The sequence below is a fragment of the Perissodus microlepis genome, chromosome 23 (genome assembly GCF_051167445.1).
Source record: "Perissodus microlepis isolate ML-2025 ecotype Zambia chromosome 23, ASM5116744v1, whole genome shotgun sequence".
Taxonomy (NCBI): Eukaryota; Metazoa; Chordata; class Actinopteri; order Cichliformes; family Cichlidae; genus Perissodus; species Perissodus microlepis.
Window position 1 is genome coordinate 29,994,982 of NC_140482.1, and position 13,631 is coordinate 30,008,612.

The 13,631-nt window shown below is 43.6% G+C and overlaps 1 protein-coding gene across 1 annotated transcript; it reads left to right on the top strand.

Annotated features, from left to right (window-relative positions):
- The first annotated feature begins 8 nt into the window (after positions 1-8).
- cep63 (centrosomal protein 63) lies at positions 9-8,589 on the top strand. Its single transcript, XM_084920402.1, has 14 exons — positions 9-371; positions 460-637; positions 1,897-1,992; positions 2,117-2,206; positions 2,296-2,409; positions 2,489-2,638; positions 2,927-3,060; positions 3,656-3,799; positions 4,245-4,347; positions 4,451-4,648; positions 6,268-6,354; positions 6,492-6,694; positions 6,841-7,159; positions 7,250-8,589. Exons 1-14 carry the CDS (start codon positions 331-333, stop codon positions 7,448-7,450), a joined length of 2,058 nt encoding a protein of 685 aa, XP_084776528.1. The 5' UTR covers positions 9-330; the 3' UTR covers positions 7,451-8,589.
- The last annotated feature ends 5,042 nt before the right edge of the window (positions 8,590-13,631 follow it).

Consider the following 13,631-nt stretch of genomic DNA (forward strand, 5'->3'; position numbering starts at 1 on the left):
AGTGGTGGAGTTACCGCCATACCTCAGGAAGCGCGCTGTTCGGTTGTGCAGTGTAGTCCAGCTAGTGATGTAAATAAATAAAGTTGGATGAGTTGACACGGACCAGCCACAGTCAGCAGCTAACGTGAGCTAACAATGCTGTAAGCAGAAACCACCTCCGTGTAGCAGTGAGGTCAGCCTTGGTTTAGCTCGCTGTGTATTATGGGTTGCTAGTAACGTGTATGGTTGCTAAGTTATAGTAAACTTCTTGCGTAGGGAAAGGGCACGTGAAGCGCCCGCAAAGCCAGTCCGCTTTAAGTTACTAACAGGACTGACGTTACTTTGAACCAGATGGAGGCTTTTCTGGGGTCGATGCACAGCCCTGATCTGAGGTAACTTGCACTGCGCTTAAAGAACTAACTTGGGCCATGAGCATTTACAGAAATTACGCCCTTTTCGTTATTTGGCTTTTTCTTTCAGCTCAGTCCTTTCATCGTGTGAGCCGGAGCTTCAGGAACTGATGCGACAAATTGACATCATGATCAACGATCAGAAGAAGAAATGGGAAGATGAGAACCGCGCCTTGGAGCTCAGGCTGAAAAGTAGAGAAGAGGAACTTTTAAACTCACGGAGCACAATTGAACGGAGGGACCTGGAGGTGAAATAGAAGAGCCTAAGAGTTTATACTAAACAGGAGCAAAGTTCTAAAAGATAAATAATGATGTGTACACGTGTTGATCCAGTGTTGGTACTCCTCCCTCGATCCTGTTAGTGATGTTCGTGGACAGGATGTCAAAGTGTAGCCGGTGTGAGGAGGTGTCCATTGTTGGAACCTCAAAATCACATCCCTGTGTTGTGCAAATGATCAGATCAGCGAAACTTCTTGAAATCTATCTTGAAACTTCAAGATATAAATATAAAAGGACATACGTATTAACATTAATGTTTCTGGGACATTAACAGGTAAAAGGTGCTGCTAGGTGTGCACATATACTTTGTGGCAGAGTGCAATGAGGTGTGTTTAGTCTTGATCAGTATGCGTGGGTCTGACTCAAATAGATGAATTAAAGAGTCTGATAGCAGCAGACTCTCAGACAGTGAGGTTAAAAGAATCTCCAGGTTGATGAGCTTCACGCCGACTACAGATTCGGCTTTCCTGATGAGGTTATTCAGTCAGTTTGCATCCAACAGATATTGTTCTTCATCACAACATGACCATCAGCATGCACTGGAGCAGTTTGCAGCCAGGATGAGGGCCTGCACCTACAAGTCTGAGGCTATGATCTTAGTCACAAGTTATGGGAACGTGGAGTGTGACGTGCCTGCACACTCCTAAAGTGCGTGCTGAAATCTGGAGAATGACCTAACGAGTGTGGTGGTAGATACAAGCAGCTGAAGTGAGTCTGGGCGTAGCGGTAGGATTAGGAGCCAGGACATCTGGAGGGAGCTAAGAGTCGAGGCACTGCTCCTCGCTGTTAAAAAGAGCAAGTTGAGATGGCCTCTAATCAGGACACTTGCTCCCTTTTGACGTTTTCCCAGTGGCGTTGCTTTGTCTGCTGCCGCCACAAAGCAACGTCATATGAGGAAAAGAAAAATGGATGTTGTTGATATGATTAAATCAGCCTTTATTTAAGTAAAACTAGATTTGGATCCTTTATTTTTGTTGATGATTTGATGATGATAAAATTTGTAGATTGTGAACCTGCAATTTTTGTGGGGCACCAACAAGGAAGTGGGGTGGTGCGTCAAGGCTCAGTGTGAATAAATAAAGAGCATTTTGAGTAGAGACCAAAAATAAAAATATGCAGCTGGTAATGAGCATAGCCTCAATATAAGATAGTTGCTAACACAGCTCATAAATTGAGTGCTCATATTAACTCTTTCCAACACCATTACTGTCCTCACCCATGACTGTAGATTGGATTACTCCGCAAGCAGCTTGAAGATGTCAAGATTGGTCCACAAGAGTTAGCCGCCAAGTACGAGCAGCAACTGCACAAACTCCGTGAAGAGGTGCGAAAACTTGTCTGTTACAAATCTTTTCTGCTTTTGCTTGGGCAGAAGTTTACAGTTTTTCTGTTTGTACTCACTCTCCTGCATGATTTCAAATATAGTAAGTGCATTTTTATTCCTGCAGTTGGATAAGTTAAAGAGAAGTTACCATAAGCTTCAGCGCAAACACCTCAAGGACGCTAACGCAGGAGTGAAAGAGACAGACCTCCAGAAGGTGAACCCTGACATCACCCCAGTCAAGCCATTGGATTGCTGCCGTCTTCTGGGTATGTGAGGTATAATGAAGCTCCCCTCTCTCTGCAGGAATATCATCAGCGCTCTCTGGAGTGGGAGCAACAGCGCACCCAGAGCCGGCAGGAGCTCACAATCCTGGAGACCGAGAATAAGAGCTTGAAAGATGAGCTCTCACACATAAAAGTAAGTTCAGTGACTTCAGCATGTAAAGAAAGCAGAGGCTTGTTTGTTTTATTCACCACATGTTTTCTGGTGTTTCCAGTCCCAGTGGGCAGCGCACCAAGTGGAGAGGGAGCACAGGGATTGCTGTCTGGAGGTGCAGCGCCTGCGCTGTCAGCTGGAAAAAGCTCAGAGAAGTCTGCACACACAGGAGCTGGAACTGGAGCGTCTCCGACCACTTGAGAGTTGGCAGGTAGGTTCAGAAACCTGGGGAAGGTGATAGGACTGAAGATTTCCAATTAAACAACACTCGCAACAAGTTTCTCCGACATGTATTAAGCCTGAAAGAAAAGTTAAATGAAAAAGACTTTATTCTAACGATCAACTTTATCAGTGTCGAGAAACTGAGCTTCAACATTTAATCCAGTGCCCATAAACCTCTTAATGTTGATTTTTCAGTTAAGCATTTACAAGCTCAAAGTTCCTCATAGGTGCCAGGTTAAAATATGTTTTAATCAGCTGATGATCCGCTGTTTTGCAGGTGCTTTCTGAGGAATGGGAGGAGCTGGACTCCCAGGATGCATTTGTGCGGCAAGCCAGTCTTGAGCGCCAAAGACTTCGTAACGAAACAGCCAGATTCAACCAAGCACTGCAAGCTAAAGATCAAGTCATTCGGTGGGTGTATGTCTAGTGATGTAGTTCAGCAACTTATACAGAAGGGGGCGTACTGCGTCCACACTGTAGGCAGGATATTGCTTTGTAGCACTGTAGCTTTCCAAGTGACTGACTCTGAAGTATCTGCAGCCAAAACAAGAGCTGATCAAATTCTTTAAATGCTAAGCAAACTGGCCATCTACCTGCAGACTGTGTCAGTTGTAGATGTAGGGAGTGTGAAAAATGTGGTATAACCGGTCTGTGGGCTACTCCTGCTTGTGCTGTTGTTGGTCTGTCAGCGACTGTTAAATACGACCCGAGTGTTGAAAACCACAACAAGTGTCCACTGCAGCCACGGTCTGTACTTTTCATACTGTAGTTTTTCTAATCTTTAATGATTGTTTCATGGTTCTCCCGTCCCTAGTGAACAAGCCTGTTTATTTAAAATTACAACATCAGTAATGAAGTGATACTTTTATCCAGCCTGCATGAATCAACACATCCTCCCTAACATCTTTTCTTCATCTTCTGATGTTTTCTGTTGGGAAAAACAATTAGCGATTGTCCATCATAAAGGTTGCCATCCTGTGAATGTTTGCGTGATGTTCTTGTGCAGCTCTCTGGAAGACTGTCTGGTAGCTCAGGGCTGCACCGGTGTGGAAATCCTCAGACGAGAGCTGGAGAAGACTGCAGCCAAGCTCCAAGGTGCCCAAGCATATCAGGGTCATCTCAAGGCTGAACTGGCATGTCTCAAAGAGAGGTAATGTTAGTCCACCCCTTCGTGTAGTCCAAAACCCAAGTTCGTTTTTTAGTCTTTTATCCTGTCTTGAGCTGAAGCAAATAGTGAGTGAGTGGGAATGGGGTGCGCCTGATTTATATCACCAGAAGAAAAATTACAGACCGAATCACTTTTCTACAAAACAGAAGTATTTTAGGATTCAGCTATCAGGAGAAAAGGAACCGTGGGAGCGAAAAGTTGCAGAGTGATGCTAATATTTTTTAGTCCTTGTGTGGGAATATTGAATATTTATGCAATGTAGCTTTTGAATGTCTTTGGACCTCGGTGGTCCTTTTTAAATGTGTATATGCACTGAAATCGACCTGAAGTAAATTAAGAAAAAAATGCAGAGCACACAGAGTTGTCAGTGGATTTCATTCAGATCTTTTTTCTGTGCGAGTCATTGCTTTTATTTGTCTGGACTCAGGCTGCAGGTGGTGAGTAAACAGAGAGATGACAACTTGAAGACAGAGCAAGAACTGCGAAGCCTGAAAGCTGAATGTGACTCTTCTATGGCTGAAGCGAAAAGGGTCTGTGTTTTTGTTTTTGTTCATTTTTTTTTCATTCTTGTTCTTGTTGTTTAACATCAGCTCTGCGTCACTACCTCATGTCCTGCCTACGTTTGATCTACAGCTCAGAGAGGACCTTGAGCGGGCCAGGCAGACTCACAGCGGCGAAGTTGAGGGAATGAGAAAGGAGGTGTCAAAGCTGACCAGCGAGCTGCACGAGCGCGACCTCGCCGTCGCCAGTCTGAGCGCCTCCTCATCCAGCATCGAGCAGCAGCTTCGCGATGAGGCGGAGCGATCAGAGAAGAAGTCTGCTGAGCTCAAAGTGAGTTAATTCAGTTGAATGCAGCGCCAGTTCACAAAAACAGTGATTATGTAGGTAAAGACTTCTTCTAGAGAGAAAACTAGAATGATCAGACGAGCCTCTATGAGCAGCAATCCCTTTAAAAATGGAGATTTTCCAAGGCCCCTTAAAGCATCTTCTGCTAATAACAGCAAGTTTATAAATGATCTAGATTAATGGACTGCATGAATGCTGTACTGGGCAGGGACTGGACAGTGAAACTTGAAGCTTTTACCCAGAAAAATGGTAGACCCTTAACAAGCTGATGGTGTAACGTCCTGTCCTTTGCTACTCTCCGTTTGTGTAATCAGCTCTCTAGAGCACAGGTGTCGAACTCCAGGCCTTGAGGACCAGTGTCCTGCAGGTTTTAGATGTGTCCTTGATCCAACACAGCTCATACAAATGGCTAAATTACCTCCTAAACATGTCTTGAAGTAGGGCTGTGCGATATGACCAAAATCTCATATCCCAATATAAGAATTCTATCGTCCCGATAACGATATAAATCACAAAAATGTAACATTTTCTGTAAATTCTGTGAATCTCGGGCAGCTCGACTTGCGTGAAGTGTTTCCAGCTGCGCGTCATGTAGCTGGAGTCGAGTGTTTTAACCGATGCATGAAACAATACATTTTTAGACATAAGATGTAGCGGCCGCCGTTTTCTTTGTGAGTATTTATTACACGGCGTGCTGCGGGGAAAAGCCTGTTCTAACGTTTGAGTCTAAGGTCTATTTTTTAGCACCTGGCGGCTCTTTTTTACTTCTCATCCGTAAATAATCTGCTCTTTCACGTGATTCAGTTTATTTTGAAAAGTCTCAACAGGATCTTGAGCTTTATTGTGAAAGGTTTATGTGGAACATAAACAAGCGGACACGCGATGGCGTTACCGTCGTTGTTGCTAACCATAACGCATAAAAACAGGCGCTTGTCCGTCTGTAGTGTTGTTATATTAAATATAAGAGATATAGAGAACTTTAAGAAATTAATATAGCCACTACAGTGTCCATCAAAACGATGAAAAAATATTGCCGTAAACAGTTTATTTTGCGACACCAGGAAACAAACGATAGCGTAAAATGAAACATAGACGTTTTTATGTCGTCATCCGATATATATCGTTATATCGAACAGCCCTATCTTGAAGTTCTCCAGAGGCCTGGCAATGAACTAATCATGTGATTCAGATGTGTTGACCCAGGGTGAGATCTAAAACCTGCAGGACACCAGCTCTCGAGGCCTGGATTTCGACACCCCTGCTCTAGAGCCTGTTTGTTTCCCACCTAAGAAATATTGGTACATTTATATTCAACAGGAGGAGTATAACCAATCACAGAGGTTGAAAAATGTTTAACTTATGCAAATGGATTCATCTGTGTTCACATACACTTGCTTTCACTTTGCATTTAGTATAAACTTGTTTTTACAGGCGCTTTGATAAATAAGACACTTACTCACAAACCTCGATTTCCTGACGGCTGGTTTGCTATTTCTTAGCATTTATTCTGTATCTCCAGCAGATTAATGCAGCCTGTTTTATGCCAAATGTGAAATTATGTTGTATTCTTTGAGGTTCATTACATTTTTCTCATTCTTTCACAGATGACTCATGCACAGCTGGAGATGGTACAGGCTGAGAACCAGCACCTGAAAGGTCTGCTGCAGAGACTGCAGCCTCAGTCACCAAAGGTTTGTCTGCTTCGATATCAGTCATCACTCATGTTACAGACAGGAGCCTTTTCTTTGTGCCTCTTCTGTGCTTTTTTACTAAGTCCGAATCACTCCTCTGTCGCTTTTAACCCCCTGAATCACTCATCGCTCCACAGAGGGGAGGCTCCCCGCTTGCCTCCCTGAGGGAGAGTTATGTGTCTTCTCTGAGCAGCCTGGAGCAGGAGAATCGGCAGTTAAGGCAGACTCTCGCTGAGATGCAGTCACAACTTGAGGCCTCCAATCAGAGCAGTCAGGATAAATATGAACACGCTGTGCTCAGCCATGCTGCGACTGACCAAGAGCAGCCTACGTATAACAGGTAGCGAGTATATGTACACAGACAGGTTACTTTCCATCAGCGGTTGCCTGTAAAAGAGGAAAATTTTCAGTATTTTGTAAAAACTAAGATATAAAGTGTTTTTTCCATATTAGATTTAAATAGTTTGGGGTGTTGTTTTGTCACAGGCCACAGGAGAACATGCAAGTCAGAAAAGCTCAGGCTCTAGAGAACACCACTCGCTATGAAGGAGAGATCCAGATGCTCTTTAAAGAACTTCAAACCTCGTCCAAGACGTCCACAGGTCTGTCCCGCAGCCAGTCCCAAGGTAGCAGGCCTCATTCATCTGCCTCCTCGTCCTCCAGCAGCAGCACCACAACAAGACTGTCCACGAGAAACTCTGTGCCGGTCCTAAGCTCCAGCAAATCTGCAGCTGATGGACAAAACTCGAGCCCGGGAGACTCTCTGACCAGCAGCGATAAAGAGATTTCTTCTCCCTCTTCCGAGGTGAGCCTCATCAAAATTGATGTCCTGTAACATTTAGTTTAGTTTTTTGGGGTGATGAATCCTAAAGTTGCATTTTTTTTCCCTCTTTAGGACCTTTTGTCTGCATCGCTGACAGACACAGTGGTCACTCGTTTCCTGGAGGAAGAGAACCTACGGACTGAGGAGCTGCTGCAGAGTTTGGACAGCCACATCTTCGGGATGAAGGAGAAGAACAACAAGACGTTCTCCACGTTCCTGCACAGCAGCTCGGAGCTGGAGTCTGCCCAGATGTCAGTGCAGGATGGTCAGTGATGGAGTCACAACAGTGCCAGCTGTGTTCTTGTGCTTTATTATATCATCATGAATGATCGCAGATGGGATAGTGCGTCCCTTGATTGAGTGTTTTTTCACATTTACGCCTCGAGTTAAACCAAGTGTTCCTTAACAACCGTCTGTAGTAAAGGTTGTAGGCTGTTACACTTGAATGTGTGTTTATCTGTGTGCTAGAAGAAGCTGAATGTAGATTACAAGTCTGAAAAGTGAAGCCAGAAAGCACAAGTGCCTTGAAGCTGTATTTTTTCTAATGGCCAGCAGGGGGCGACTCCCACAATAGCAAAACAAATCCATTTAATTTGAAGTCTGGGAAAAATGGCCAGTGTCTCCCTTTGCCTGTGACTTTGTGTAACACTTTCCTGATAAATCTATGGGCTCAGTCTGTTGCTTGAGGTCATAATGAGAACAACGTGATGTCTACTTCGCAAATGGTCATCCCCTTTAGTGTCCAGAAGGCAGTTAAACTTATATGCTTTAAGGCATGCCTCCCTTGTGATTGACAAGATGCTGCCCTAAATCCTGCACTGCAAGATTCAGGAAGCAGGAGGAATGTGTTCGAACACCACGTAAGTTAAATGTCCAGGTAGAAGGACAAGATGATGAAGTTTGAGTAGGAGAACTCGGTTGGTCCAAACTGCTGTTTTTGTTTTTTTGTTTTTCTTGACCTGCATATTTTATTTTATTGTCTGGAATGCAGCATCGATGGGACGTTTGCATTTCCATCCAGACAGACTGACGGTGCAGCGAGCCAAAGGAGGGTCCATCCTCCCCATACGTCTGTCATAACTTAGAAAATACCACATCGTTTACACTGCGTCCATGATGGAGGGCGAGTCAAACACACACACACACACACAAACACAACCCATCATCAACACCCATCTGCAGAGGCCCTCCAGCCCGTCGAGCGCAGGAATGCGTGCACCGTGCCAATGCTGTCATGGACCTTCATCCCCTGCGGCGTGCTTCGTCCTCATCATTAGAAAGCTGATGGAATGTTAATTTCTTCCATGTGCACCGGTGAAAAAGCCGAGGGGGGGCGTGGGGACAATTTACTGCTCTCCCAGTGAAGGACGCTCTGATCGAATGGAAATAAAGCGGGAAACAAATCTCGAGAAGTATGTGTTTTTCATTTTTGCCTTCATAATGTTACAATAACAAAAGAGAAGTGATGTTCAGCTGAGCTCTCTGACTTCTCACTTTGGTATTCGTGAGCCTGCTTTATGAGCGCTTAAAGCTCCAACAAACAGCGCTCAGGAATTTGGCAAGGCAGGCAATCCTCTGGCTCTCTGCAGAGGGAGGTGAAAAGGTTTTTATATGTGCTGAGATTCCTTGAAGGGGCCTAAGTAAAAGGGAGGAGGAATTGATTTACTTATGTAATAATTCACAGAAAATAAATTCAGGCTGTAAGATGATTAGTTTAACGAACTGAAGTCTTTTCACCTTCTTGGGGTTGATGCTGGTAGTTTGATGCAACACAAGAGGACCCCTACCACTTCGAGGACTTGCTTTGAGGCAAGTCTTTGAGAAATTACTGCAAAAGCTATCTGGACTGGTGAAGTCAGCGCCGCTCGGCATGACTTTGTCATTTTGCTCAAATGGTGCCAAGCAAACTTTTAAAGCACGTTTGATCAAATTTGACTCGTTTTTATCGTTAACTGTTCAAAATACATCCTCCCTCAAAGTTGATGGATTTCAAGGTCGCTGCAATGTGATGAGACTATTGATGACTGTGCAAGAAATGATAATGAAGTCATCAGAGTCGGCCCTTTCTCCGTCCTTCATTACTTCCGCGATTTGTTTCAGACAAAAGAGATGAAGTGCGTTGACCTTGTTTCCCATCCTTTACCTCAGAGAACCAGCAGAGGGAGACATCACAGGCAGTTACAGATCTGCACAAGTCAATGGCAGTGCAGCTGCCAAGTTTAATTCTCCTGTTATCTGGTGATATGCTGTAATTCAGAGAGAGCTGTGTGGGCTCACAAGAGGGTCTAACACCTCACCGAATGTCCTTCGAAATACCAGACATCAAATACACAAGCAAATTAGTGAATCCTCTGTGGGAATATCGGCTCACAGTTATCCACTGATCTTGATGGATTGAGATATTCGGGGTATTTGTTTGAGGAATTTCTGCTATCTGTAAGATCTTGTCACGGGAATAAAGAATGAAGCTTGATTGTTTGTGTAAAGGCTGACTTATCTCTGAATGGTTGAGGCAGTGCAGGTTCGTGGGGATTTCTCAGAGCAGACCGGGTTGATTTGCCAGGAGATTTTGAGATTTCTCAACATTAAGTGGTTGCAAGCTTGTAGCATTGAAAGAGGTTTTCAACCCTTTCAATGTTTGAACTTATCGGAGGTCAGAGATCGCTTTAGAAATGTTACCAAAAAGGCCTCAAATGTGGGTTTAGCGTGACTCAGACGGTTAATCGCTTCTCACACATTGTTGTACCTTGATGGATGTCATATTTAATATGTATTTTTATGTAGTTGCTGAACTTCTTTCACAAGATAATAACTTTTCCCAGAATTGTTGCTGCCTGCATGTACTCTTTATTGCACATTCCTCTCTGAACATGCCAGACGTGCTTCGCGTGTGTTCCACCTCTACTTCCAGCCATTTCCCTCATATGACAGGAACGTCCCATTGTTCTTAAGAGTGTGCGTGTGTGTGTGTGTGTGTGTGTGTGTGTGTGTGTGTGTGTGTGTGTGTGTGTGTGTGTGTGTGGACAGTGTTGGAAGATGGTGGTCAAAGGGAGTGGGTGCAGGTTGCTGCTGGACTCTTCTCGTGCGGCAATATGGCGGCGGACGTTTGCTGCAGGATGCTTGGAATGCTGCAGAGACAGAGGGGCGCGCTCTTATCGGCGCGGCAACAGAGTCAGAGAGGCGACGAGGAAAAGGCTCATTCCTCTAACACACAATGAGCATGTTAACAAGTGTCCCAGTTACAGTGTGTGTTTGTACTGTAGTATGTAAACAGGTGGAATAAGTGCTGGGATCACAACTTTTTCTGTACAGTAGCATGCAAAATTTTGTCTTCATACCCTAAACATTGTATGACGTAAAGGCCCTGAAAGTGCATGAAAGTGGGTTTGAATTTGGGACTTTGTTATTTTATGTTATTTTTGCATCTCATAATCTCTTAAGTAATGGAGATGTCCACAAGAAATTTCCAGCGCTAACAAAACATCTAAAGTCGGCTTAAAAGAAACAGGTTTTTTTTCTTGGAGTATCACTATCATGGGATAGAGTTTCAGTAAACTGCACCAGTTTAGTCTGAATGATGCCGATGATTAGAGACTGGATGTTGGATCAGTTTTCTAATCATTCACACAGCAAACCCTTGAATGGTGTAACCCACACATCTCCTGGATCACTCAGTTCTACTTTGCAGGCAGTGATGTTGATGCTAAAGTAGGTACAACATTTCAAACCTGGTAAGACAGTCAAAGAAACCCACAGCCAGTACGGCTTTGCTCCAGTTAATCAAAGCCAGCTGAAAATCTGCAGGCTGTCTGGCAAAGAAACCACAAACATTGTCAGGATTGTCAATATTACTGCAAACATACCAGCGGTGCTACAAGTTAACACTGGTCCGGGTGTGACTGCTGTCTGTTGTAATTCACGGTACCAGCTTTGTCATAGACTTCAGTATGTGACTCTTCTCCTGCTGAGTCTCAGCCAATCTGGCCCTCTGCTGGGAAGAAGGAGGCCCACCTCTGTCATACACAGTAACAGGAATACTTAGACCTTTGATGCTTTATGAGCTCATGTTTTTTTGAGTATTTCCAGAGAATCAGAAAACTTGTAAGACTGACAGCAAGATTTATACTTTGGATCCATACCAGGCTGGTATTTGCGTGTGTGTGTGCCTGCAGGAGTTTTGAATTCCTTCCGCACTATCCTTTAGCCCTGAAGCAAAATGAATTGAAAAAATAGAGCAGACAGTAACTTTTTGATATTCAGCTGAGTGAGAACAGGAATTATTTGATGTTGTCTTATGTAAAAGCTATTTAGAGCATTTCTTGTCCACCGATGGCTAATGAGGTCATCCGTTTGGATCGCCTCCTGCAATTAATTTGCAGATCTCCCCTTGCAAACACCCCCAGGCTACCCTCATTCTTTCTGTCTTATGCAATGACATGCACAGGTTGAGTGCGACCTCGATGCCGTATTTTCTCCTTGTGCATTTAGGTGCAAGCGATCCTGATGATGATGCGATCACTTTTATGTTGGATTTTTAGTTGCATATATAGTATTTTCCTACAACCTAATTTGCACGACTTGTTAAAACACTGAATAAAGCGATTGTTTGAGATTAAACATGGGGTGATTTGCTTGATATGGTAAAGTCTGAAGAGAAAGTAGAGAGAAAAAACAAAACAATAGACAGCAAGTGATTATAATCTACGCCCTAAAAGCATCCTGGGATACGCTGATGAATTGGCAAGGGGGAAAGTCAGTTTACATTCTTTCAGTCACAGTGACATAAACAGCCGAACATGTTTTGATTTGTACATCTTTCCGAGAGAAGAGCCTGAAGACGTGACGTCCTTCCTCATTTAGAGTAAAAAAAAAACCCTTCTCGTCTTTCCATGACACTGTGGAGATGTAAACCAAAGGAAGTTTTCTGCTTTGTGAAACTATTTTAGCTCTTTCACTGTCATTTGGATTTTGCACAGATGAACTCGCTAGTTTGTGGTTAATTAGCTTCTCTCGCTCTTAATACAAAGTTAATACAAAAGATGACCGTAGCTACCATGACATCACATGTTTGTTTGTTGAAGATTCAAAACAAACCTTTCCTCTGTCGCCATCTTGGTTATAAAAAAACCGGATGTGACCAGGTGGGCAGGTTTGTGAAACTGATTATAATTAACAGCTTGCTAGCCAATGATTAATACCACAGGTGATCCTTCATTTTGCTGTGTGTGTGACAAAACTGATACAAATAGACTTCTTTTATTCAATATAAACCCCAATGACTGACTGAGCCTATGAACTCAACAGGAATGTGTTTACAGAGGTCAGAAAACTGTTTTCTTATTGACATTTATAGACCTTTTTGCAGCCGCAGCTATCGCCATCTGGTGGCATTCAGACAGAATGCAGGTTTTAGGCACTCGTGCATAGTCTTCTGACCCAGATGTTCTGACCCATGTTTATTAATTTAACCAGCTATGTTAGCACTCCACTCTCTTGTCCAAATATGGTAATGTTTGGGTTCGAAAAAACTTGCATGGCAGCTTATTGTGAAGCATCGGAATGGCAAAAACGCAAACGATGACCCTTTGTAATAAATCTAGAACCAGAGGCTGTTGTCGGATTGTAAATAAAAGGTAGATGTCACCAGTTTATAAGTAAACTATGCCGAAAATATGGTGGACGTTAGTGTTTGTTTCATGAGTTATTTCAGGGACAATGCTCCGGTTTACTGTGAATAAATGATCGTGAGCCAAAAATGCCTATGTGGGAAAAACACACAGACAAAGTGCTTCCTTCATTGGTCAAACATGCCATCAAAAACATGTCTGTTTTCATATCAACCAAACAAATTGAAAATAAATCTGATAGCTTAGTGGATTGTGTACAAATGTGTATACACGCGGTTCTCAAGAGGGAAGACTTCATGGTCCATTACTTTCAGGCAGCTGTTGTCACTTGACAAAGAGGTGGGGGCAGATAACAGCAGTGTTATCAAAACTGAATCTCTCTACTCCAACAACACCCTTTTCTCCCAGTTTTCCCTGAAGTATGCAGGAGGCTGAAACATCCAACCCTGCACCAGTCAATACTTCTTTTATGTCTTAGATTTGCACCTATGTGCTGCAGCAGGTACCTTCTCATTTGCTCTACAAAAATGATTGACCCTCATCAGTTTCCCCTCCCTTTCATGCCTGGGTCAACTCTGAGGCAACTGTGCATTTAAGTCTTTAATTACACAGGCCATAAAGTCGTCAGTGTTGTGGGAGATCAGAGAGAAAATCGTCATCACCTGTGGTGATCACTCTGCAGGCGGTCCGGGTCATAAATCAGCGGGCTCTAACGGCCGCTCCTCCTGTTGAGGATTCAGATCTGATGTTTCATTTTTAATCAGGTGTGCTGTGGTTTAAACTCATCTGCGGCTTCAAATGTGTTTGACATGTTTGGGAAGCAGTGA

Excerpts from the sequence above, each read along its gene's own strand:
- cep63 (XM_084920402.1), top strand. The coding sequence starts at position 331 with ATGGAGGCTTTTCTGGGGTCGATGCACAGCCCTGATCTGAG. Across the intron at positions 2,410-2,488 it reads ATGAGCTCTCACACATAAAA|TCCCAGTGGGCAGCGCACCA; the intron begins GTAAGTTCAGTG and ends TGGTGTTTCCAG. Across the intron at positions 3,800-4,244 it reads CTGGCATGTCTCAAAGAGAG|GCTGCAGGTGGTGAGTAAAC; the intron begins GTAATGTTAGTC and ends GTCTGGACTCAG.